This window comes from Fringilla coelebs (genome assembly GCF_963513975.1).
Source record: "Fringilla coelebs genome assembly, chromosome: 22".
NCBI lineage: Eukaryota > Metazoa > Chordata > Aves > Passeriformes > Fringillidae > Fringilla > Fringilla coelebs.
This window is the reverse complement of record NC_140048.1, coordinates 4,069,626-4,096,953: the sequence shown is the minus strand read 5'-3', so window position 1 is coordinate 4,096,953 and position 27,328 is coordinate 4,069,626. Positions and strand designations below refer to the sequence as shown.

Genomic DNA, 27,328 nt, shown 5'->3' with positions numbered 1-27,328 from the left:
AATTCCATCCCAGCCCCTTCCCAGCCTCACAGCGAAAGATTTATCTCCAACACCCCAAGACAAACTGTCCCTCTGGCAGTGGGAGCCATTCCCTGTGTCCTGTCCCTCCATCCTTGTCCCCAGTCCCTCTCCAGCTCTCCTGGAGCCCCTCCAGGCCCTGCAAGGGGCTCTGAGCTCTCCCTGGAGCCTTCTCCCCCCCCAGAGCATTCCCAGCTCTCCCAGCCTTTCCTCCCAGCAGAGCTGCTCCATCCCTCTGATCCCCCTGGAGCCTCCTCTGGCCTGGCTCCAGCAGCTCCCGCGGCCCCTCCTGGAGCCTTCCCGAGCTGGGAATTCCTCGGGAATGCAGGAATGACCCTCAGGAATGCGGGAATAGCACCCCCAGATCCTTCCCGAGCTGGGAATTCCTTGGGAATGGCCCCATGGGAATGCGGGAATGACACCCAAGGATCCTTCCTGAGCTGAGAATTCCCCGGGAATGACCCCTCTGGAATGTGGGAATGACACCCAAGGATCCTTCCTGAGCTGAGAATTCCCTGGGAATGGCCCCATGGGAATGCAGGAATGACACCCAAGAATCCTTCCTGAGCTGAGATTCCCTGGGAATGGCCCCATGGGAATGCAGGAATGACACCCAAGGATCCTTCCTGAGCTGAGAATTACCTGGGAATGACCCCTCTGGAATGTGGGAATGACACCCAAGGATCCTTCCTGAGCTGAGAATTCCCTGGGAATGACCCCTCTGGAATGTGGGAATGACACCCAAGGATCCTTCCTGAGCTGAGAATTCCCTGGGAATGCAGGAATGACCCTTGGGAACGCAGGAATGAGCCTCCTGTATCCTTCCCGAATCTGGGAATTCCTCAGGAATGGCCCCTCTGGAATGTGGGAATGACACCCCCCCCCCTCCCCCCAGCTTTTGGGGCTCCAAGTGGAGTTTTGGCGATTCCCCACCCCCAAATCCCAAGCACTGCTAAAAAAGCGGGATTTAGGATTTTCCTGCTGCCCCCGGCCGGGATCTCCCCTCTCCAAACCCCCTGGAAAACGACCCCCGATCCCAAAGATTGACCAAAACCCATTTGTTTTTTACTGCAAACTCCCCGAGCGCTGCCCCGGGGGAGATGGGAAGGAGCAAAAATCCATGGAAAAATCCAGGAGAATCCCTAAAAACGGCCCGAAGGGAGCGGGAATGGCGCGGGGCAGAGCCGGGCTCTGCTCCTGAAGGCACCTCGAGATTCCAGCACAGTGACCTGGCACGGAGGGAACGGGGAATGCGGGAATTCCGGCTGATCCCGGGCCAAACCATCCGCCAGAAGGAAAAAAAACCCCGAATTCCCGGGAAAAAAATTCCTTTGGGACTCCCCTCGTGATCCCTGAGATGTCCCCGGGGTGGGCGAGGGCGGGGAGCCCGGGAATGCTGCTGGGATGGGACCCAGGAATGCTGCTGGGATGGGATCCAGGACCCCTGTGGATGCTGGAGGGGTGGGAGGGGGGAAATCCCAAAAACTGTAGCACCCAGAGTAGGGAAAACCAGCAAAAAAATGGGAATATTGGGGAGGAAAAAAATGGGAATAGAGGGGAAAAACCAGGTGTTGGCAGCTGCTCTTTAGGGATCCCAGATCCCTAAAGGGATCCCAAGCCGGGATCAGATCCCCAAAGTGATCCCGAGCCGGCAGCCGCGGAGATCCGGGGCTGGAAAAACGGGAAACAGTAAAAAAAAGCGGCGGAAAAATACAAATAAAATAAAAAATAATTCAAGGGCAGACCCTACAAAACCCGGGGCGGGAGGTGCCGGAAGGCCCGGCTGCGGTGGGGAATTCCAAAAGCCGGGAATGGGGGCGGGAATGGCCGCCCCGAGGGCGGGGAGGGCGGGAACGGGGAGCGGGCAGGACGGAGAAGCGGGAGCGGGGTCGGGAGCGGGGCCCCTCAGAGGGTGCGCGGGTTGTACTCCGGCAGCTTCCGCAGCCTCTCCTGCTCCGCCTCCGACTCGTCCCGGGCAATCACCAGCGAGTGGGAGTAGCCCATGGCCACCTGGAACGGGAGTGGGAACGGGAATGGGAGTGGGAACGGGAGTGGAAATAGCCCATGGCCACCTGGAACGGGAGTGGGAACGGGAATGGGAACAGGAATAGCCCATGGGCACCTGGAACGGGAATGGGAACGGGAATGGGAGTGGGAACGGGAGTGGGAATAGCCCATGGCCACCTGGAATGGGAATGGGAACAGGAATGGGAATGGGAGTGGGAATAGCCCATGGCCACCTGGGACGGGAATGGGAACGGGAATGGGAATAGCCCATGGGCACCTGGAACGGGAATGGGAACGGGAATGGGAATAGCCCATGGGCACCTGGAACGGGAGTGGGAACGGGAATGGGAATAGCCCATGGGCACCTGGAACGGGAGTGGGAACGGGAATGGGAGTGGGAATAGCCCATGGGCACCTGGAATGGGAATGGCAATGGGAATAGCCCATGGCCACATGGAACGGGAATGGGAACAGGAATGGGAATAGCCCATGGGCACCTGGAATGGGAGTGGCAACAGGAATGGGAACGGGAATGGGAACAGGAATAGCCCATGGTCACACGGAATGGGAATGGGAACGGGAACAGGAATGGGAATAGCCCATGGCCACCTGGAATGGGAACAGGAATGGGAGTGCCAATAGCCCATGGTCACATGGAATGGGAATGGGAATGGGAACGGGAATGGGAGTGGGAGTGGGAATAACCCATGGCAACCTGGAACAGGAATGGGAACAGGAACGGGAACAGGAATGGCAGTGGGAATAGCCCATGGCCATGTGGAATGGGAATAGCCCGTGGAACTGGGAATGGGTCTGGGAAGGGTCACCCAGGAGTGGACACTGCACATGGAAAAGGGAATGGGGATCCGGAGCCCTCCCAGGGATCCCTCCCCCCTGCTGGGATCCAGGCCGGTCTGGAGCATCCCAAGGGATTTTTAGGGAAGGGCCCTGCACCCCCTGCACGGGTGTCACGAGCTGGGCACAGCCTCAGCCCTGGGACTCGGCCTCCCACCTCACCCACGGGTGCCATGGGCTGGGCACAGCATCCGTGTCCCTGGGTTCATTTAAATCACACACAGCACCCATGGGTGCCATGGGCTGGGCACAGCATCCGTGTCCCTGGGTTTATTCAAAGGGGGATTCACACACAGCACCCATGGGTGCCATGGGCTGTGCACAGCCTCAGTTTCCCTGGGTTCATTTACAGGGGGATTCCCTGGGTTCATTTAAATCACACACAGCACCCATGGGTGCCAAGGGCTGGGCACAGCCTCAGCCCCTGGGTTCATTTACAGGGGTATTCACACACAGCACCCATGGGTGCCATGGGCTGTGCATGGCCTCAGTTTCCCTGGGTTCATTTACAGGGGGATTCACACACAGCACCCATGGGTGCCATGAGCTGGGCACAGCATCCGTGTCCCTGCTCATTTTGGGGAATGGATCCTGGTGCCATGGGATTCACACACAGCACCCATGGGTGCCATGGGCTGGGCACAGCCTCAGTTTCCCTGGGTTTATTCAAAGGGGGATTCACACACAGCACCCATGGGTGCCATGGGCTGGGCACGGCCTCAGTGTCCCTGTTCATTTTGGGGAATGGATCCTGGTGCCATGGGATTCACACACAGCACCCATGGGTGCCATGGGCTGGGCACAGCCTCAGCCCCTGGATTTATTTACAGGGGTATTCACACACAGCACCCATGGGTGCCATGGGCTGTGCACAGCCTCAGTTTCCCTGGGTTTATTTACAGGGGGATTCACACACAGCACCCATGGGTGCCATGGGTTGGGCACAGCCTCAGTTTCCCTCTGTTTATTTACAGGGGAATTCACACACAGCACCCATGGGTGCCACGGGCTGGGCACAGCCTCAGTTTCCCTGTTTATTTTCGGGGAGGGCCCCATGGATGTGCTGAGCTGAGCACAGCCTCAGTTTCCCTGTTTATTTTGGGGAACAGCCCCTGGTGTCCTCCCTCCATCACCCCACAGGTGTGACGAGCTGGGCACGGCCTCAGCCGCCCTGTTTGCTTTAGGGGAGGGCCCCAGGGGCGTCACGAGCTGGGCACGGCCTCAGCTTCCCTGTTTATTTTAGGGAATAACCTCCATTTCCCTGTTTATTTTAGGGAATGGCCTCAGCTTCCCTGTTTATTTTAGGGAATAACCTCCATTTCCCTGTTTATTTTAGGGAACAGCCTCAGTTTCCCTGTTTATTTTAGGGAATGGCCTCAGCTTCCCTGTTTATTTTAGGGAACAGCTCCATGTGCCCTCTCCATGACCCCAGGTATGCGATGAGTTGTGTATGGCCTCAGCTTCCCTGTTTATTTTAGGGAATAACCTCCATTTCCCTGTTTATTTTAGGGAATAACCTCCATTTCCCTGTTTATTTTAGGGAATGGCCTCAGCTTCCCTGTTTATTTTAGGGAATGGCCTCAGCTTCCCTGTTTATTTTAGGAAACGGCCTCAGCTTCCCTGTTCATTTTAGGAAACGGCCTCAGTTTCCCTGTTTATTTTAGGGGAAGGGCCCCACAGGTCTGATGAGCTCACACAGCCTCAGCCACCCCAAATTATTTTAGGGAAATGCAGGGGCCCCTCTCTACCACCCCACAGGTGTGATGAGCTGTGTAGGGTCTCAGTGTCCCTGTTCATTTTAGGGGAAAAGCCCCACAGGTGTGATGGGCTGGGCACAGCCTCAGCCACCCCAAATTATTTAAGGGAAATGCAGGTGTCCCTCTCTACCACCCCACAGGTGTGATGAGCTGTGTAGGGTCTCGGTGTCCCTGTTCATTTTAGGGGAAAAGCCCCACAGGTGTGATGGGCTGGGCACAGCCTCAGCCACCCCAAATTATTTAAAGGAAATGCAGGTGTCCCTCAGCCACCCCAAATGTCCCCCATGGCCCCACAGGTGGGATGAGCCCCCACCCCAAGCCCTGTGGGGTGCCCTCACCTGCTCGGTGTAGATCCCATCCAGGGTTTTCACCTCCTGCGCCGCCGTGGACGATTTGGGTTTGTGGTCCCCGTATCCCTGTGGGAACATCCCGGGGACAGGGAACACTCAGTGGGGTTTGGGGTTGTCCCTTTGAGGGATTTGGGTTTGTGGTCCCCATATCCCTGTAGAACATCCCATGGACAGGGAAGAGTCGGTTTGGGGGATTTGGGGGTGTCCCTTTGGGGGGTTTGGGTTGTCCCTTTGGGGGATTTGGGTTTGTGGTCCCCATTTCCCTGTGGTCTCTATCCCATGGACAGGGAACGCTCAGTGGGGTTTGGGGGTTTTGGGGTGTCCCTTTGGGGGATTTGGGTTTGTGGTCCCCATATCACTGTGGTCCCTATCCCATGGACAGGGAACGCTCAGTGGGGTTTGGGGGATTTGGGTTTGTGGTCCTCATATCCCTGTGGGAACATCCCGGGAACAGGGAACGCTCAGTGGGGTTAGGGGGTTTTGGGGTGTCCCTTTGGGGATCTGGGTTTGTGGGAACATCCCGTGGACAGGGAACGTTCAGTGGGGCCAGAGGGGCCGGGCCCCAGAGTTTGGGGGTTTTGGGGTGTCCCTTTGGGATTTTGGGTTTGTGGTCCCCATATCCCTGTGGTCCCTATCCCATGGACAGGGAACACTCAGTGGGATTTGGGGGTTTTGGGGTGTCCCTTTGGGGATTTGGGTTTGTGGGAACATCCCGTGGACAGGGAAGAGTCAGTGGGGGCAGAGGGGCTGGGCCCCAGAGTTTGGGGGGTTTGGGGTGTCTGTCCGGGGTTCCCAGGGGGATTTGAGGTGACTGTTTGGGGTATTTAAGGTGTCATTTGGGGTTTTGGGGTGTTGGAACCAGCTCCCCAAAGGTGGGCGAGGGCCCCCAGCTGATGGTGGGTTTGGGGTGTCAGTTTGGGGTGTCATATGGAGTTATTGGCGTGGCTTTTGGGGTTTTATTTGGGGTGTCATTCAGTACCAGCTCACCAAAGGTGGGTGAGGGCCCCCAGCTGATGGTGGGTTTGGGGTGTCAGTTTGGGGGATTTGGGGTGTCACTTTGGGGTTCCTTGGGGTATTTAGGGTGTCACTTTGGGGGATTTGGGGTTTTATTTGGGGTTTTTGGGGTGTTGGTACCTGATTCCCAAAGGTGGGCAAGGGTCCCGAGCTGATGGTGGGATTGGGGTGTCAGTTTGGGGGATTTGGGGTATTTTCTGGGGTTTTTGGGGTTTTATTTGGGGTTTTATTTGGGGTTTTTGAGGTGTCATTTGGGGTTTTATTTGGGGTTTTATTTGGGGTTTTATTTGGGGTTTTTGGGGCATCATTTGGGGTTTTATTTGGGGTTTTATTTGGGGTTTTATTTGGGGTTTTTGGGGTATCATTTGGGGCGTCATTTGGGGTTTTATTTGGGGTTTTATTTGGGGTTTTTGGGGCATCATTTGGGGTTTTATTTGGGGTTTTTGGGGCATCATTTGGGGTTTTATTTGGGGTTTTTGGGGTATCATTTGGGGCGTCATTTGGGGTTTTATTTGGGGTTTTATTTGGGGTTTTTGGGGTATTATTTGGGCTTTTTTTTGGGGTGTCGTTCAGTACCAGCTCCCTGAAGGTGGGCGAGAGCCCCCAGCTGATGGTGGGTATGGGGTGTCAGTTTGGGGGTTTATTTGGGGGATTTAGGGTTTTTTTTGGGGTGTCATTCAGTACCAGCTCCCCGAAGGTGGGCGAGGGCCCCCAGCTGATGGTGCTCTCGTCGGCCGCCACGATGACGGAGCTCTTCCTGCAAGGGAGGCGATCCCTGATCCCTGATCCCTGATCCCCGGGTGTCCCGGCGCCCCGAATCCCGGGATGGGGCCGGGAATTCCCGGAGCCGCACTCACCCGCAGGCCAGGCTGCGGATCTTCCAGCCGCACAGGTCCTGCACGGCCTTGGGGTACATGGTGGACTCGCGGGAGGTGTTGGTGGCGCCCCAGAAGAACAATCCCCCTGCAAGGCAGCCAGTCAGGGCATGGATCCTGGAATTCCCAAATCCTGGGAATTCCCCCTGTCAGGGCATGGATCCCAGAATTCCCAAACCCCGAGAATCCCACCTGTCAGGGGACGGATCCCGGAATTCCCAAATCCCAGGTTCCCACCTATCTCGCTGCCGGCCCATCCCCAGCATTCCCAAATCCCAAATTCCCACCTGTCTCACTGACAGCGCCCCCAGCATTCCCAAATCCCACATCCCTACCTGTCCTGCTCCCATCCCCCCCAGCATTCCCAGCATTCCAACATCCTGGATCACCACCCGTCTTGCTGCTATCCCCCCCAACATTTCCGTATCCTGGGTCCCAAATCCCACCTGTCTCACTGCCATCCCCCCCAGCATTCCCAAATCCCAAATGTCTCGCTGCCATCCCCCCCAGCATTCCCATATCCCATATCCTGTATCACAAACCCCACCTGTCTCACTGCCAGTCCCCCCAGCATTCCCAAATCCCAAATCCTGAATCCCGGATCTCCACCTGTTTTGCTTCCATCCCCACCCCGGCATTCCCGAATCCCGGATCCCCACCCGTCTTGCTTCCATCCCCCCAGCACTCCCAAATCCCAAATCCCGAATCCCAGATCCCCACCTGTTTCACTTCCATCCCCCCCAGCATTCCCAAATCCTGAATCCCAGATCACCCCCCAGAATTCCCAAATCCCAGATCCCCCTGCCCCAGCATCCCCAGATCCCAGATCCCCCCCCGGCATTCCTGAATCCCGAATCCCAGATCCCCCCCGGCATTCCCAAATCCCAGATCCCCCCCCCCAGAATTCCCAAATCCCAGATCCCCCCGCCCCGGCATCCCCGGATCCCAGATCCCCCCGGCATTCCTGAATCCCAAATCCCAGATCCCCCCCCGGCATTCCCGAATCCCAGATCCCCCCCCGGCATTCCCGAATCCTAGATCCCCCCCAGCATTCCCAAATCCCAGATCCCCCCTGGCATTCCCAGATCCTGGATCCCCCCGGCATTCCCAGATCCCGGATCCGCCCCCCAGCATTCCTGGATCCCAGATCCCCCCCCAGCATTCCCGGATCCCAGATCCCCCCCAGCATTCCTGAATCCCAGATCCCCCCCTGGCATTCCCAGATCCCGGATCCCAGATCCCCCCCCGGCATTCCCGGATCCCGGATCCCCCCCCTCCAGCATTCCTGGATCCCAGATCCCCCCCGGCATTCCCGGATCCCAGATCCCCCCTGGCATTCCTGAATCCCAGATCCCAGATCCCCCCGGCATTCCCGGATCCCGTGTCCCACCCATCTTGCTTCCATCCCCCCCCCAGCATTCCCAAATCCCGAATCCCAGATCCCCCCCCCAGCATTCCCAGATCCCGGATCCCAGATCCCCCCCTGGCATTCCCGGATCCCAGATCCCCCCTGGCATTCCCGGATCCCGCCGGCATTCCCGGATCCCCCCCGGCATTCCCGGATCCCCCCCCGCATCCCCGGATCCCCCCCGGCATTCCCGGATCCCGGATCCCCCCCGGCATCCCCGGATCCCGCCGGCATTCCCGGCATTCCCGGCGGCGGTGCCGCACCGGTCTCGCTGACGGCGAAGGAGCAGGTGTATCCCGCGTAGATCTGGGCGGCGCCGCGCCCCGGGAAGTCGAAGAGCTTCACCAGCCTGGGAACCATCTCGTCCTTCTGCTCCGCGTGGCCCAGGCGCCCGTAGCCCCCGAAGCCCCAGGAGAAAACACGCTTCTGGGAATCCAGCACCAGCTGGGAAAGAGGGAACACAGCTCAGGGATCCCAAATCCCAAATCCCAGATCCCAGGGGAACACGCGCTTCTGGGAATCCAGCACCAACTGGGAAACAGGGAACACAGCCTCAGATCCCAGATCCCAAATCCCAGATCCCAGGGGAACACGCGCTTCTGGGAATCCAGCACCAGCTGGGAAACAGGGAAAACAGCCTCAGATCCCAAATCCCAAATCCCAGGGGAACACGCGCTTCTGGGAATCCAGCACCAGCTGGGAAAGAGGGAACACAGCTCAGGGATCCCAAATCCCAGATCCCAGAGGAACACGCGCTTCTGGGAATCCAGCACCAGCTGGGAAAGAGGGAACACAGCTCAGGGATCCCAGATCCCAGGGGAACACGCGCTTCTGGGAATCCAGCACCAGCTGGGAAAGAGGGAAAACAACTCAGGGATCCCAGATCCCAGATCCCAAATCCCAGGAGAAGACGCGCTTCTGGGAGTCCAGCACCAGCTGGGAAAGAGGGAACACGGCTCAGGGATCCCAGATCCCAAATCCCAAATCCCAGGAGAAGACGCGCTTCTGGGAGTCCAGCACCAGCTGGGAGAGAGGGAAAACAGCTCAGAGATCCCAGATCCCAAATCCCAGGAGAACACGCGCTTCTGGGAATCCAGCACCAGCTGGGATGGGAAAACAGCTCAGATATCCCAGATCCCAGATCCCAGGAAAAGACATGCTTCTGGGAATCCAGCACCAGTTGGGATGGAGGGAGGGAGCAGACGTTCAGAGACAACAAATCCCAAATCCCAGGAAAAGACATTCCTGGAAATGCAGCCCCAGCTGGGATGGGGGGAGCAGGGTTTGAGAGCTGCCCTCTCCCATTCCTGTCCGTTCTCCCTCTCCCGTTCCCATTCCTGCTCTCTCATTCCCATTCCCCACTCTCCCATTCCCGCACCCAATCCCATTATCCTGTTCCCACATTCCCGATCCCATATTCCCACATTCCTGATCCCATATCCCTGTATCGTGTGGTTGGCCCCATAGGCCACGTCCCTGACCCACTCCCATTATCCCACATTCCCATGTTCCCATACCGTGTGGCTGGCCCTGCAGGCCATGTCCCCGACCCATTCCCATTATCCCGATCCTATTATCCCATTCCCACATTCCCGTACCGTGTGGCTGTCCCTGCAGGCCACGTCCCTGACCCATTCCCATTATCCCAATCCCATTATCCCATTCCCATGTTCCCATACCATGTGGTTGGCCCCGCAGGCCACATCCCTGACCCATTCCCGTTATCCCAATCCCAGTATCCCATTCCCACATTCCCATACTGTGTGGCTGTCCCTGCAGGCCACGTCCCTGACTCATTCCCGTTATCCCGATCCCATTATCCCATATTCCCACATTCCCACATTCCCGTACCGTGTGGTTGGCCCCTGCAGGCAATGTCCCTGACCCATTCCCATATTCCTAATCCCATATTCCACATTCCCACATTCCCATACCATGTGGTTGGCCCTGCAGGCCATGTCCCTGACCCATTCCCGTTATCCTGATCCCATTATCCCATTATTCCATTATCCCATACCATGTGGCCGGCCCCGCAGGCCACGTGCCTGACCCATTCCCATATTCCCACATTCCCATGTTCCCGTACTGTGTGGCTGGCCCAGCAGGCCACGTCCCTGACCCATTCCCGTTATCCCGATCCCATTATCCCATTATCCCATACCATGTGGCTGGCCCCGCAGGCCATGTCCCTGACCCATTCCCATTATCCCGATCCCATTATCCCACGTTCCCACATTCCCATACCATGTGGCTGGCGCCGCAGGCCATGTCCCTGACCCATTCCCGTTATCCCGATCCCATTATCCCATTCCTGTACCGTGTGGTTGGCCCTGCAGCCCACGTCCCTGACCCATTCCCGTTATCCCATTATCCCATTATCCCATTCCCGTACCGTGTGGTTGGCCCCGCAGGCCACGTCCCTGACCCATTCTCGTTATCCCATATTCCCACATTCCCACGTTCCCACACTGTGTGGCTGGCCCTGCAGGCCACGTCCCTGACCCATTTCCGCTATCCCATTATCCCATTATCCCATTATCCCGTTCCCGTACCGTGTGGTTGGCCCCGCAGGCCACGTCCCTGACCACGACGTTGGGCACGGGCAGCACCTGCCCGTCCTTGGTGCGCTCCACGAAGAGCGCCACGCGCCGCGGCAGCAGCTCGCAGTCGTACTCGATGCGCTGCGCCCGCGCGATGAACTTCCCGTCGGAATTGTGGCCTGCAACGGGAACGGGAACGGGGCACAGCCCGCCTCAGCGTCCTGCGGGGTCATCCCAAACTGCCCCGGTCCCATGGGGTCATCCTGAACTGCCCCGACCCCACAGGATCATCCCAAACCTGCCCCAATCCCACGGGGTCATCCCAAACTACCCCGACCTCACAGGGTGATCCCGAACCGCTCCAATCCCACAGGGTCATCCCAAACTGCCCCGGTCCCATGGGGTGATCCTGAACTGCCCCAACCCCACAGGGTGATCCCGAACTGCCCCAATCCCATGGAGTCATCCTGAACTGCCCCGACCCCACAGGGTCATCCCAAACCTGCCCCAATCCCATGGGGTCATTCCAAAACCTGCCCCAATCCCATGGGGTGATCCCAAACTGCCCCAATCCAGTGGGGTCATCCTGAACTGCCCCAATCCCATGGGGTCATCCCAAACCTGCCCCGATCCTATGGGGTCATCCTGAACCGCTCCAATCCCACAGGGTCATCTCGAAGTGCCCCAATCCCATGGGGTGATCCTGAACTGCCCCAACCCCACAGGGTGATCCTGAACCTGCCCCAATCCCATGGGGTCATCCTGAACTGCCCCGATCCCATGGGATGACCTGAACCATCCCGATCCCGTGGGATCGTCTCAAACTGCCCCCACTCCACAGGATGATCCCAAACCAGGCCTGAATCCATGGAATGATCCCAAACAGCCCCAATCCCATGGGATGATCCCAGATCCCATTCCCATGGGGTGATCCCAGATCCCATCCCCACAGGGTGATCCCAGATCCCGTACCCAGCTGGCCGTACTCGGGACACCCGAAGGAATACAGGTTCCCCTGGGGTGATCCCATGGGATGATCCCAGATCCCATTCCCATGGGGTGATCCCATAGATCCCAGATCCCATACCCAGCTGGCCATACTTGGGACACCCAAAGGAATACAGGTTCCCCTCGGTGATCCCATGGGATGATCCCATTCCCACGGGGTGATCCCAAATCCCATTCCTATGGGGTGATAGATCCCAAATCCCATTCCCATGGGGTGATAGATCCCAGATCCCATTCCCATGGGGTGATAGATCCCAGATCCCATTCCCATGGGGTGATAGATCCCAAATCCCATTCCCATGGGGTGATAGATCCCAAATCCCATTCCCATGGGATGATCCCAGATCCCGTACCCAGCTGGCCGTACTCGGGACACCCGAAGGAATACAGGTTCCCCTGGGGTGATCCCATGGGATGATCCCAGATCCCACGGGGCGATCCCAAATCCCATTCCCATGGGATGATCCCAAATCCCGTACCCAGCTGGCGGTACTCGGGACACCCGAAGGAATACATGTTCCCCTGGGTGATCCCAAATCCCATTCCCACAGGGTGATCCCAAATCCATACCCAGCTGGCCGTACTCGGGACACCCGAAGGAATACAGGTTCCCCTCGGTGATCCCATGGGATGATCCCATTCCCACGGGGCGATCCCAAATCCATACCCAGCTGGCCGTACTCGGGACACCCGAAGGAATACAGGTTCCCCTTGCAGTCCATGACCATGCTGAACTCGGCCCCGCAGCCCAGCTTGGAGATCGGCTGCCCGTTGTACAGGATCTGGGAAAAACCAGGAATGGGGTCAGGAAATCCGGGAAAATGGGAAAAGGGGATCAGAAAAACCGGGAAAATGGGAAAAGGGGATCAGAAAAACTGGGAAAATGGGATCAGAAACACGGGAGAAGGGGAAAAACGGGGATCAGAAACACGGGAAAAGATGGGAAAATGAGGATCAGAAAAGCCAGGGAAAATGGGGTTCAGAAACTGAGGAAAAGCTGGAAAAATGGGATCAGAAAAACCTGGAAAAAGGGGAAAATGGGATCAGAAACATGGGAAAAGCTGGGAAAATGGGATCCAAAAAACTGAGAAAAATGGGGATCAGAAACGCAGGAAAAGCCGGAAAAATGGGATCCGAAAAACCTGGGAAAAGGGGAAAATGGGGATCAGAAACTGAGGAAAAGCTGGGAAAATGGTATCAGAAAAGTCAGGAAAAATGGGGATCAGAGACACAGGAAAAGCCAGAAGAATGGTATCAGAAAAACCTGGAAAGGGGAAAATTTGGATCAGAAATTTGGGGAGATCCAGAAAAAAGGGATCAGAAAAACTGAGAAAAATGGGGATCAGAAATGCAGGAAAAGCTGGAAAAATGGGATCAGAAAGGCCAGGAAAAAGGGAAAAACTGGGAATTTCCATGGGAAATCCCTGATGGGCAGGAAAAATGGGATCAAGGACATGGAAAGAGCAGGTAAAAAGGGATCAGAAAAACATGAAAAAAACAGGAAAAACAGGATCAGAGAAATGCGGGAAAAGAGGGGAATTTCCATGGGAAATCCTTGATCTGCAGGAAAAGCAGGAAAAAAGGGATCAGAAAACACAGGGAAAAGGAAAAAAAGGGGAATTTTCCATGGGAAATCCCTGACCTGCAGGAAAAGCTGGAAAAACAGGATCAAAAAATTTGGGAAACAGGGGGAAAAAAAAAAAGGAACTTCCATCAGAAAATCCCAAAAATCCATTCCCAAATCCTGGTTTTTCCTCTCCCCACTGCAGCCGGGAATGGCTCCAAGAGGTTTTTAGGGAATTTGTCACTAAAAGCCCCAAAATGCCCGGATTTCCCCCAGATTTGGGGTCGGTACCTGGGTGGGGCTGGGCACGGCGTCCGTCTGGTTCCCCAGCCCCAGCTGGCCCAGCTTGTTCTCCCCGAAGGCGAACACCGAGCCGCTCTCTGCCGGGAAAACAGGAATTTTGGGGGAAAAAACCAGGATTTTGGGACTGTTCTTGCAGAATTTGGGGGCCACAGGGGCAGATTTGGGGGAAAAAGGGGGTGGGTTTTGAAGGAAAAGGGGTAGATTTAGGGGAAAAAGGGGAGTATTTTGGGGCAGTTTTCCCAGAATTTGGGGCAGAAGGGGCAGATTTAGGGATAGTTTTCCCAGATTTTTGGGGAAAAGGGGTGTATTTGGGGCTAAAGAGGAGGATTTTGGACAAAAAGGGTGGATTTTGGGGGTGAAAGGGGTGGATTTGGGGCAGTTTTCCCAGGATTTTGGGGGTGAAATGGGTGGATTTGTGGCACTTTTCCTGGGATTTTGGGGGTGAAAGGGGTGGATTTCGGGCACTTTTCCTGGGATTTAGGGGGTGAAAGGGGTGGAATTGGGGCACTTTTCCTGGGATTTAGGGGGTGAAAGGGGTGGATTTGGGGCAGTTTTTCTGGGATTTAGGGGGTGAAAGGGGTGGATTTGGGGCACTTTTCCCAGGATTTTGGGGGTGAAAGGGGTGGAATTGGGGCACTTTTCCTGGGATTTAGGGGGTGAAAGGGGTGGAATTGGGGCACTTTTTCCGGGATTTTGGGGGTGAAATGGGGGGATTTGGGGCACTTTTCCTGGGATTTTGGGGTTGAAATGGGGGGATTTGGGGCACTTTTCCTGGGATTTTGGGGGTGAAAGGGGTGGATTTGGTGGAGCTTTCCCAGGATAAGGGCAGTTTCCTGGGATGGGGCCGTTTCCCAGGATCCAGGGCTATTTCTGGCATCCAGTTCCGTTTCCCAGGATGTAGGGTCATTTCCCAGGATCCAGCTCCGTTTCCTGGCATCCAGGGCTCCATGTCCCAGGATCAGCCCCGCGTCCCAGAATCCAGCCCCGCATCCCGGGATCTAGCCCCACATCCCAGGATCCAGCCCCGCCTCCCAGGATCCAGCCCCGCATCCCGGGATCCAGCCCCGCGTCCCGGGATCCAGCCCCGCGTCCTGGGATCCAGCCCTGCCTCCCGGGACCAGCCCCTCCTCCTGGGACCAGCCCCTCCTCCCGGGATCCAGCCCTGCCTCCCGGGATCCAGCCCCACATCGCAGGATCCAGCCCCGGTTCCGGGACCAGCTCCTTGTCCCAGGATCCAGCCCTTTGTCCCGGGACCATCCCCGGTCCCAGGATCCAGCCCCGGTCCCGGGATCCAGCCCCTTGTCCCAGGATCCAGCCCCTTGTCCCAGGATCCAGCCCCGGTCCCAGGATCCAGCCCCGCCTCCCGGGATCCAGCCCCAATCCCGGGATCCAGCCCCGCCTCCCAGGATCCAGCCCCGCCTCCCGGGATCCATCCCCGGTCCCAGGATCCATCCCCGGTCCCAGGATCCAGCCCCAATCCCAGGATCCATCCCCGTTCCCAGGATCCATCCCCGTTCCCAGGATCCATCCCCTTGTCCCAGGATCCATCCCCGTTCCCAGGATCCATCCCCGTTCCCAGGATCCATCCCCGGTCCCAGGATCCAGCCCCAATCCAAGTATCCATCCCCGGTCCCAGGATCCATCCCCGGTCCCAGGATCCATCCCCGGTCCCAGGATCCATCCCCGTTCCCAGGATCCATCCCCGTTCCCAGGATCCATCCCCGTTCCCAGGATCCATCCCCGATCCCAGGATCCATCCCCGTTCCCAGGATCCATCCCCGGTCCCAGGATCCATCCCCTTGTCCCAGGATCCATCCCCGGTCCCAGGATCCAGCCCCGTTCCCAGGATCCATCCCCGTTCCCGTCGCCCGGTACCGGTCAGTGCCAGGGTGTGGTTCCGGCCGCAGGCGGCCGCCACGATGGCCTCGCTGCCCAGGGCCTCGATCGGCCGCGGCGCCTCCACGCGCTTCGTGTCGCCGTGGCCCAGCTGCCCCTTCTCGTTCCGCCCTGCGCGCCCCAAAAACACGGGGTCACAAAAATCCGCCTGATCCCGGGATCCCAGGGGGTCCCTCTAATCCCATTAACCCAAGGGTCTCTGGGATGGATCCCGCTATCCCAGGGGCTTCCAGCTGATCCCAGAATCCCAGGGGTTCCCAGCTGATCCCAGAATCCCAGGGGTTTCCTCTGATCCCGGAATCCCAGGGGTTTCCAGCTCATCCTGTTATCCCAGGGGTTCCCTCTGATCCCAGGGCTTTCTGGGATGGATCCCCCTATCCCAGGGGTTCCCACTGATCCCATTATCCCAGGGGTTCCCACTGATCCCATTAACCCAGGGGTTTCTGAGATGGATCCCGCTATCCCAGGGGTTCCCACTGATCCCATTAACCCAGGGGTTTCTGGGATGGATCCTGCTATCCCAGGGGTTCCCCCTGATCCTGGGATTCCAGGGGTGTCTGGGATGGATCCCCTATCCCAGGGGTTCCCTCTGATCCCATTATCCCAGGGGTTTCCAGCTGATCCTGCTATCCCAGGGGTTTCTGGGATGGATCCCCCTATCCCAGGGGTTCCCACTGATCCCAATATCCCAGGGGTTTCCAGCTGCTCCTGCTATCCCAGGGGTTCCCAATGACCCCACTCTCCCAGGGGGGTTCCCCAGGATGGATCCCATTATCCCAGCCTGGTTCCCAGGATAGATCCCGCTCTCCCAGGGGGGGTTCCCAGGATGGATCCCGCTATCCTAGGGAGGTTCCCCAGCTGACCCCACAATCCCACAGGGAGTTTCTGGGATGGATCCTGCTCTCCTGGGGGGTTCCCTGGATGGATCCCATTATCCCAGCTGGGCTCCCCAGATGGATCCTGCTCTCCTTGGGGGAGGTTCCCTGGATGGATCCCATTATCCCAGCTGGGTTCCTGATATGTATCCTGCTCTCCTAGCAGGGGGTTCCCAGGATGGATCCCGCTATCCCAGCTGGGTTCCTGGGATGGATCCCATTATCCCAGCTGGGTTCCCTGGATGGATCCCATTATCCCAGCTGGGTTCCCGGGATGGATCCCATTATCCCAGCTGGGTTCCCGGGATGGATCCTGCTCTCCTGGGGGTTCCCCAGATGGATCTCATTATCCCAGATGGGTTCCCCGGACGGATCCTGCTCTCCTTGGGGGCGGTTCCCAGGATGGATCCCGCTATCCCAGCTGTGTTCCCCGGATGGATCCCGCTATCCCAGGGGGGGGGTCCCCGGATGGATCCCGCTATCCCAGCTGGGTTCCCCGGATGGATCCCATTATCCCAGCTGGGTTCCCAGGATGGTTCCCGCTCTCCCAGGGGGGTTCCCTGGACGGATCCCGCTCTCCCAGCAGTGTTCCCGGAAGGGATCCCACTCTCCCAGGGGGGGTTCCCCGGATGGATCCCATTATCCCAGCTGTGTTCCCCGGACGGATCCCGCTATCCCAGCTGAGTTCCCAGGATGGTTCCCGCTCTCCCAGGGGGGTTCCCTGGACGGATCCCGCTCTCCCAGCTGTGTTCCCCGGATGGATCCCGTTATCCCAGCTGTGTTCCCGGGAGGGATCCTGCTCTCCTTGGGGGTGGTTTCCTGGATGGATCCCGTTATCCCAGCTGTGTTCCCCGGACGGATCCCGCTCTCCCAGCCTGGTTCCCGGATGGATCCCGCTCTCCCAGCCTAGTTCCCGAGGTGGATCCCGCTATCCCAGGGGGGGTTCCCCGGATGGATCCCGCTATCCCAGCTGTGTTCCCGAGGTGGATCCCGCTCTCCCAGCTGTGTTCCCGAGGTGGATCCCGCTATCCCAGGGGGGGTTCCCCGGATGGATCCCACTCTCCCAGCCTAGTTCCCGAGGTGGATCCCGCTCTCCCAGCGGTGTTCCCGGGCCGGTCCCTGCTCACCCCAGCTCCAGAGCTTGCCCTCGGCCGTGATCAGCAGGCTGTGGGCGGCGCAGGGCCCCGACACCACCGAGCGCACGCGCAGCCCCCCCAGGCTGCCGTAGCGGTGCGGCCCCCACAGGTTCTGGCCCAGGTTCCGGTACGCCGCTGGAAAACACCGGGAACGGGAACGGCGCCGTCAGACCGGACACACGGCCGGGAAGGGGAAACAGCAGGGAAAACAGCCCAGAAATAACACGGGGAAACCCGGGACAATCATCGGGGAAAATACAGGAAAATAGTACGGGAAAATCGGGGAAAATTATCCTGGAAAATCCAGGATAATAATACAGGAAAATGTGGGAAAATTATCCTGGAAAATCCAGGAAAATAATGCAGGGAAATGTGGGAAAATTATCCTGGAAAATCCAGGTAAATAATACAGGGAAATCTGGGAAAATTATCCTAGAAAATTCAGGAAAATAGTACAGGAAAATTGGAGAAAATTATTCTGGAAAATCCAGGAAAATAATACAGGAAAATCTGGGAAAATTATCCTGGAAAATTATCCTGGAAAATCCAGGAAAATAATATGGGAAAATCATCTAGGAAAATCTGGGAAAATTATCCTGGAAAATCTGGGAAAATAATACAGGAAAATCATCGGGGAAAATCCAGGAAAATAATACAGGAAAATCTGGGAAAATTATCCTGGAAAATCATCAGGGAAAATATAGGAAAATCATCCTGGAAAATCATCAGGGAAAATATAGGAAAATCATCCTGGAAAATCATCGGGGAAAATATAGGAAAATAATACAGGAAAATCTGGAAAAATTATCCTGGAAAATCCAGGAAAATAATGCAGGAAAATCTGGAAAATCCACGAAAATAATACAGGGAAATCTGGGAAAATTATTCTGGAAAATTCAGGAAAATCTGGGAAAATTATCCTGGAAAATCCAGGAAAATAATATGGGAAAATCATCCTGGAAAATCCCGGACAATCATCCAGGAAAATAATCCAGGAAACCCCAGAATATTCTGGGAAAATAATCCAGGAAAATCAACCAGGAAAATCATCTGGGAATACTGGGAAAATCCAGGAAAATCATTCTGGGAAATCTGGGAAAATCATCCAGGAAAACGATGCAGGAAAACCCAGGAAAATCCTCTGGGAAAATCGCCGGGAAAATCCCCAGGATTCCCTCAGGGATTGAGGGGGGATTTGGGGACAGAGCTGGGAAATGGGGGCGCCCCAATCCTGCCCCAATGAGCGTGTCCAGCCCCGGCTGCTGCCCCAATTAACGAGTTATTATTAATTAACGATCCCATTACACTCAGAGCAGACGCGTTAACGAACTTTCCACGCATCCCTAACGAGCAGGGGCTCCCCAGCTGAGCTGGCACCCCCAAATCCTGGCTCAAATTAAAACCTAAAACTGCGACTCCTCCCCCAGCTCGTTAATTTTAAACACTAATTAATTTAAATACTAATTTTTAATGTTAATTAAATATATCCCCTAAAAAGAAGGATGTAATTAATGAACTAAAAATGAAGCAGAGGTTTAATTTGGCAGAGCTGGTGCCCTTCAAACCTGCCCCAATTAAGGGGTGAAACTGCGGTTCCTCCCCGGTAATTAATGAAAATAATTAATTAGAAATAGATAAAAATAATCAGGGAAAGGAATGGACTATAAAAGCATTCCAGCTAAACTGAGTCTTCATTTTGCTTTGCCACAGGTCTGGTGCACCCCAAATTATCGCATCCAACTGCGTCTCCTCCTTAATTAACCAGCTTTAAAATTAATTAGATATTAATACTGATTTAATATAAACACATGAGAAGAAGGAGATCAATTGGTGAACTATAAATGCATCCAAAATAAGCAAAATTTGGCTTTGCAGCAGAGCTGGTGCCCCCTCAAACCTGCCCCAATTAAGGGGTGAAACTGAGGCTCCTCCCCCAGTTAATTGATTGATTAACTAATTAGAACTGCATAAAAACAATCAGTAAAATTAACGAACTATAAACGCATCAGAAATAAACAAAGCCCTGATTTGGCTCTGCTGGAGACCCAGTGCACCCCAAATTGAGGGATAAACCTGTGACTCCCTCCCCAGTTAATTAATTAATTAATTAATTAGGTAGAAGCATAGAAAATAGGAAAATTAATGAACTATAAATCCATTAAAACCAAGGTCTGGCTCTGCTGGACACCCAGTGCCCCCCAAATTCTGGCCCAAAGTACAGGACGCCACTTGAAGTCATTAATTACAAATTAACACCAATTAATCACACCTCCACTAATGAGGGCTCTGCTCTGCCCCAATACATAATTAATAGCAATAATCACGCCTTAATGAGGCCTTACCCTGCCCCAAAACATTCACTGATTACTAATTAGTACCAATTAATCACAGCCATTAGTGAGCCCCTCTCCTGTCCCAAAATGTTCATTGATTACTAATTAATACCAATTAATTAATTGATTGATCAGCCATTAACAAGCCCCTCTCCTGTCCCAAAATGTTCACTGATTACTAATTAATACCAGTTAATCACAGCCATTGTGAGCCCCTACCCTGCCCTAAACCCTTCATTGATTACTAATTGATACCAATTAATTAATCATCTATTAAGGACCTCTACCCTGCCCCAAAACATTTATCAATTACTAATTAACCTCAAATCAATGCCAATTAATCCCAGCCATTAATGTGGCCCTACCCTGCCCCAAACCGTTCACTGATTACTAATTAACCCAAACTAATCAGCTATTAACGAGCCCCTGCCCCAAATCATTCATTGATTACTAATTAATACCAATTAATTAATGAGCCATTAATGGGCCCCTACCCTGCCCCAAACCATTCATTAATTACTAATTATCAGCAGGTAATTAAGCAGCCCTATCCTGCCCCGCATGATTCATTAATGACTAATTAACAGCCGTTAATTAGCAGCCCTATCCTGCCCCGCAGGGCTCATTAATGAGTAATTAACAGGGCAATTAGCAGCCCTACCCTGCTGCTTGGGCACCTCCTTGCGGCCGATCAGGTCCCAGTTGGTGGCACCGAAGATCAGGAGCTGCCCCCGGCTCTTGGAGCCCTCCAGCTTCTGTGGGGACACGGGGACAGCGGGGACATCAGGGACAGCAGGGGACATCAGGGACAGCAGGGGACATTGGGGACATCAGGGACATTGGGGACAGCAGGGACATCGGGGACATTGGGGACAGCAGGGACATCGGGGACATTGGGAACAGCAGGGGACACTGGGCACATTGGGGCACATTGGGGCACATTGGGGCCATCAGGGACATCAGGGGACATTGGGGACATCAGGGGACATGGGGCACACTGGGGACATCGGGGACATGGGGCACATCGGGGACATTGGGGATATGGGGCACATTGGGGCACATTGGGGACATCGGGGGACATGGGGATATCAGGGGACATCAGGGGACATGGGGACATTGGGGACATGGGGCACATTGGGGACATCAGGGACATGGGGACATCAGGGGACATGGGGCACATTGGGGACATCAGGGACATGGGGACATCAGGAACATGGGGCACATTGGGGACATCAGAGACACGGGGACATCGGGGACATGGGGAATGGGGGACATCAGGGACACTGGGGACATTGGGGACATCAGGGACATGGGGACACTGGGCACATTGGGGACATCAGGGGACATGGGGACACTGGGCACATTGGGGACATCGGGGACATCGGGGACATCGGGGACATTGGGGACATCAGGGACATTGGGGACATCAGGGACATTGGGCACATTGGGGACATCGGGGACATTGGGGACATCAGGGACAGCAGGGGACATGGGGCACATCGGGGACATCAGGGACATCAGAGACACGGGGACATTGGGGACATCAAGGGCATGGGGACATCAGGAACATGGGGACATTGGGGACATCAGGGGCATGGGGACATCAGGGACATTGGGGCACATTGGGAACATCAGGGGACTTGGGGATATCAGGGGACATTGGGGACATCAGGGACATGGGGACATGGGGGACATCAGGGACATGGGGACATCATGGGACATTGGGGACATCAGGGACACTGGGGACATGGGCACATCTGGGACATCGGGGACATTGGGGCACATTGGGGACATCAGGGACATGGGGACATCAGGGGACATAGGGGACATCAGGGACATTAGGGACATGGGGTACATTGGGGACATCAGAGACACAGGGACATCAGGGACATGGGGACACTGGGCACATCGGGGACATCGAGGACATCAGGGACATGGGGACATCAGGGATACGGGGACATTGGGGACATCAGGGATATGGGGACATCAGGGACATGGGGACACTGGGCACATGGGGGACAGCGGGGACATCAGGGACATCAGGGAACATGGGGCGTCAGGGGACATGGGGCACATTGGGGACATGGGGCACATTGGGGACATCAGGGGACATGGGGAACATTGGGGACATCAGGGGACATGGGGCACATTGGGGACATCAGAGACATGGGGACATCAGGGACATCAGAGACACTGTCATCAGGGACATGGGAGGACACGGAAGACTTTGGCGGTGAGTGGCATGCTGGGGGACATTGGGGACATCAGGGCTATGGGGGAAAACAGGGGACATTGTGGGACATCAGGGATGTGGGGGACATGGGGCACTGGGGACATTGTGGGGGATACTGGGGACATCAGGGCTATGGGGGACACAGGGGACATTGTGGGACCTCAGGGATGTGGGGGACATGGGGCACTGGGGACATTGTGGGGGATATTGGGGACATCAGGGATGTGGGGGACATGGGGACATCATGGGACACAGGGGAGGTGAGGGACACAGGACATTGGGGACATGGGGGATGGGACACAGGACATGGGGGACATCAGGAAGGGGGGAAGGTGTGGGGAATGTCAGGGACCTTGGGGACTGCTGGGATAGGGATGTGGGGACAGAAGGGGCAGTGGAGATGGGGAGAACATGGGGACATTGGGGGTGTGGGGGACACAGGGGACATTGGGGTGTGGGGGACACAGGGGACATTGGGGGTGTGGGGGACACGGGGGACACTGGGGGTGTGGGGGACACGGGGGACATGGCATTGTGGGGGACACAGGGGACATTGGGGGTGTGGGGGACACAGGGGATGTTGGGGGTGTGGGGGACACAGGGTACATGGCATTGTGGGGGACACAGGGGACACTGGGAGTGTGGGGGACACGGGGGACATGGCATTGTGGGGGACACGGGGGACATTGGGGGTGTGGGGGACACAGGAGACATGGCAATGTGGGGGACACTGGGGGTGTGGGGGACACGGGGGACATTGGGGGTGCAGAGGGGATGTGGGGGACACTGGGGACAGAGCCAGCAGGGACATGGGGGCAGCAGAGACACGGGGCAATGACGGGGTGCTGGAAGGGCTGCAGTGGGGTGGGGTGGGGGTCAGGGGGTGCAGTGGGGTGGAATTTGGGGTGCAGTGGGATGGGGGTCAGGGGGTGCAGTGGGGTTTGGGGTGCAGTGGGGCGGAATTTGGGGTGCCATGGGGTGGGGTGGGGGTCAGGGGGTGCAGTGGGGTTTGGGGTATATTGGGGTGGAACAGTAGGTACAAGGGGGTGGTGTGGGGGTGTGAAATGGGGGCACACGAGGGGCACACTGGGGGTGTGCAATGGGGCACAAGGGGGACACTGGGGGTGTCTCATGGGGCACATTGGGGGCACTGGGGGTGTGCAATGGGGCTCACTGGGGGCACACTGGGGGTGTCTCATGGGGAACAATGGGGACACACTGGGGGCACACTGGGGGTACACCAGGGCTGTCTTATGGGGCACACTGGGAGCACACTGGGGGTGTGCAATGGGGCACACTGGGGGTGTCTCATGGGGCAGACTGGGGGCACACTGGGGGTGTCTCCTGGGGCACACTGGGGGTGTCTCATGGGGAACAATGGGGTTGTCTCATGGGGCACTACAGTGACACACTGGGGGTGTGCAATGGGGCACATTGGGGACACACTGGGGGTGTCTCATGGGGCACACCGGGGGCACACTGGGGATGTCTCATGGGGCACTACAGTGACACATTGGGGGTGTCTCATGGGGCACACTGGGGGCACACCGGGGGTGTCTCCTGGGGCACACCGGGGGCACATCGGGGGTGTCTCCTGGGGCACACTGGGGGTGTCTCATGGGGCACTACAGTGACACACCGGGGGTGTCTCATGGGGCACACCGGGGGCACACCGGGGGTGTCTCATGGGGCACACTGGGGGCACACTGGGGGTGTCTCATGGGGCACACTGGGGGTGTCTCATGGGGCACTACAGTGACACACTGGGGGTGTCTCATGGGGCACACTGGGGGCACACTGGGGGTGTCTCATGGGGCACACTGGGGGTGTCTCATGGGGCACTACAGTGACACACTGGGGGTGTCTCCTGGGGCACACTGGGGGTGTCTCCTGGGGCACAATGGGGCACGGGGGGTACACCAGGGTCCCCGGGGTGCTGCCGCCCTCCCCCCCGAGCTCACGATGCGCTCCTTGCTGTGCTCGGGCTCGCAGATCACCACGCTCTGCCCGCGGGCCCCGGGGCCTCCGGGCCCCGCCGCCGCCGCCGCCGCCGCCGCCCCGCCGGGCCTGCCGGGCCTGCGGGCCCCGGGGCTGCCGTCCCGCGGCCGCCGCTCCCGGGGCGCCTCCTCCTCGCTGCTGCCGCCGCTGCTGCCGCCGCTGGGCCGGGGCCGCCGCCGCCCGCCGCCCTGAGGGCCCGGCCGCCGCCGCCCGCCGCCCTGAGGGCCCGGGCCCGCAGCGTCCCAGGGCGGCCCCGCCGCCTTCCTGCGGGGCATGGCTGCGGGAGCGCGTCAGCCGCCGCACCGACAGCGACACAGACACACAGACAGACAGACAGACAGACAGACAGACAGACAGACACCGCGCCACGCGGTGAGGGGAGATGGGGACACCACGTCAGGGGGGGCACAGGGAGGGGAGATGGGGACAGAGAGGGAAAATGGGGGATGTGGGGTGAGGGGGAAATGGGGACAGAGGGGAAATGGGGTGAGGGGGACACAGTGAGGGGGAAATGGGGAGAGAGGGGGAAATGGGGTGAGGGGACACAGTGAGGGGAGATGGGGACACAGGAGGAAATGGGGGATGTGGGGTGAGGGGGAAATGGGGACAGAGAGAGGAAATGGGGTGAGGGGGGACAGTGAGGGGAGATGGGGACAGAGAGGGGAAATGGGGTGAGTGGGACACGGTGAGGGGGAAATGGGGACAGAGAGGGAAATGGGGGATGTGGGGTGAGAGGAAAATAGGGTGAGGGGACACAGTGAGGGGAGATGGGGACAGAGAGGGAGCGTGGAGGGGATGAGAGGGGACACGGGGTGAGAGGACACGGGGGACATGGGGTATGGGGAGATGGGGGACATGGGGTGAGGGAAGATGGGGGAGCAGGGGGACACGGTGTGGGGACAGAAGGGAGCCCAGCTGAGGGGAGAAGGGGGATACAGGCTGAGGGGAAAAGGGGGAGCCACCGTGGTGGCCATAAGGGGATAAGAGTGTCCCCAGTGAGGGGGACAGAGCAGGGATATGGGGGAGAAATGGGGGAGCCGCTGTGGGGGTGATATGGGGGGACCTGGGATTGGGACAGAGAGGGGCTCAGGGGGGACTCCCAGTGTAGGGAAACTGGGGGGATGTGGGGACAAGGGTGACCCACAGCCAGGGGACATGGGGGGTTTGGGGGACATGGGTGACCCCCAGCCAGGGGACAAGGGGACAAGGGTGACCCACAGCCAGGGGACATGGGGGGTTTGGGGGACATGGGTGACCCCCAGCCAGGGGACAAGGGGACAAGGGTGACCCACAGCCAGGGGACATGGGGGGTTTGGGGGACATGGGTGACCCCCAGCCAGGGGACATGGGGACAAGGGTGACCCACAGCCAGGGGACATGGGGACATGGGTGACCCCCAGCCAGGGGACATGGGAAGGGTTTTGGGGAGACACAGGTGACCTCCAGTCAGGGGACATGGGGGATTTGGGGGGACACAGGTGACCTCCAGCTGGGGGGACATGAGGGGTTTGGGGGAATTTGGGGACATGGGTGACCCACAGCCAGGGGACATGGGGGATTTGGGGGGACATGGGTGACCCCCAGCCAGGGGACATGGGGGATTTGGGGGGACATGGGTGACCCCCAGCCAGGGGACATGGGAAGGGTTTTGGGGGTGACATGGGGACACAGGTGACCCACAGCCAGGGGACATGGGGGGGATTTGGGGGAATATGGGGTGGGGAAAAGGAGGGGATCTGGGTGACATGGGATGGGACAGATGTGATTTGGGGACACGGGAGGGGGAAAATGAGATCTGGGGGACATGGGATGAGGGCACACGGGGGGATTTGGGGGACAGAGGATGGGGGGGACACGGGGGGATCTGGGGTGAGAAGGGACCCCCGGGCTGGGGGGAGAGGAGGGGGCCGGAAAGGGGGGTCTGGAAAAGGGGTCTGGAAAGGGGGTCAGGAAGAGGGGGAGCTGGAAAAGGGGGAGCTGGAAAAGGGGGGTGCAAGGAGGGGGTGCAAAGAGGAGCACACGGGGGTCGCGGGGAGATTTGGGGGTGCACAGGAGGGTCCCGCGGCTTTTGGGGTGCGGGGGGGTTCCCAAAGCGGATCCGGGGCAGGAAAAGAGCCCGGAGACAAAGGGGATGGCGGGGCAAGGGGAGCACCGGGGGGGTTTTGGGGTCCCCCCTCCTTTATCCCCACCCCAAACCGCCCGGAACCCCCAAAACCCCAAAGCCGCGGCGCTCTCGGGGCGCTGCCGCTGGATTTTGGGGTGGGGGCGATTTTGTGGATTGGGGAAGGGGCAGGGCCCCCCCGGGGGTCTCCCCCGTGTCCATCCCGCCGCCCCCCCGCGCTCCCATTCCCAGATTTCCCTGGAACAATGGGATCTCTGTCTGCCCCCCTCGCACCACGTGGATCCGCCTTTTTTTTTTTTCGCTTTTTTTTTTTTTAAACCATTTTTTCCGCCCCCCCCGTCCCTCCCCGAATCCCTCTCCCCCTCCCCCCAAATCCCACTTTTTGAGCCCCCCCAAATTCCAAACCTGATTTTAGGGCGAGAGGTGCAGCATAAAGAAAGCGGCAGCGCGGGGCCTTCGCACTATTTTTGGTGGCGGTTCCTGTTGCAGGAAAAGAGAGAAGAAAAAAAAAAAAAAAAAAAAAGGTAATTTTGGGTGCTTTTTTTTTTTTTTTAATCCCCTCCTCCTCGGTTTGTTGTTTTTTTTTTTTTTTTCCCCCTCTCCCCCTTTTCCCCTTTTCTCTTTTTCCTCCTCAAATCCCACCCACCGAATCCCCTGGAAGCGGGAGTGCGGGCGAGCGGGACAATACAAAACAGAACCACATGGATGGGCAGGAAAAGGGGGAAAGGCAGAGGAGCCCGGATCCCGGCGGCCGCAGGGAGCGGCCCCGAGCCGAGCAGCTCCATCTTTAGGGCTGGAAGACTCCGGGCCGGCCCCGGATCCCGGCATCCTTCCCTTTTTTTGGGAATGGGGAATCCCGGGGGTTTGGGGGTTTAGCGGAGGGAAAGGCTTGGGGAGAAGGGGAATGGGATTTTTTAAATTTTTTTTTTAATTTAATTTTTTCTCGAGGAAAAGTGGGTGTAAGGGGGGAACAAACCATGGGGTTTGTCACCCCCCAAAAAACCATAAATGTAAGGATTCCGTGGGGTTTGTTCGC

At 57.4% G+C, this 27,328-nt stretch overlaps 1 protein-coding gene across 1 annotated transcript; it reads right to left on the bottom strand.

Moving 5' to 3' along the window:
- Window positions 1-1,774: 1,774 nt before the first annotated feature.
- On the bottom strand, window positions 1,775-27,328 carry RCC2 (regulator of chromosome condensation 2). Its single transcript, XM_084220316.1, has 14 exons — window positions 26,939-27,328; window positions 26,698-26,772; window positions 24,134-24,447; window positions 20,601-20,694; window positions 17,598-17,741; window positions 15,575-15,706; window positions 13,688-13,776; window positions 12,500-12,614; window positions 10,837-11,003; window positions 8,548-8,728; window positions 6,859-6,964; window positions 6,686-6,758; window positions 4,976-5,053; window positions 1,775-2,028 (listed from the first exon to the last, which is right to left on the bottom strand). The coding sequence occupies exons 1-14, from the start codon at window positions 27,075-27,077 to the stop codon at window positions 1,924-1,926; spliced, it is 1,812 nt and encodes a 603-aa protein (XP_084076442.1). The 5' UTR covers window positions 27,078-27,328; the 3' UTR covers window positions 1,775-1,923.

What these genes read in the sequence shown, in the direction of transcription:
- RCC2 (XM_084220316.1), bottom strand. Translation starts at nt 27,077, where the DNA reads ATGGAGCTGCTCGGCTCGGGGCCGCTCCCTGCGGCCGCCGGGATCCGG. An exon ending in AGCACAGCAAGGAGCGCATC is followed by an intron (nt 20,695 to 24,133) that starts GTGAGCTCGGGG and finishes GTGTCCCCACAG; the next exon opens with AAGCTGGAGGGCTCCAAGAG. An exon ending in GGAGGTGCCCAAGCAGCAGG is followed by an intron (nt 17,742 to 20,600) that starts GTAGGGCTGCTA and finishes GGTGTTTTCCAG; the next exon opens with CGGCGTACCGGAACCTGGGC.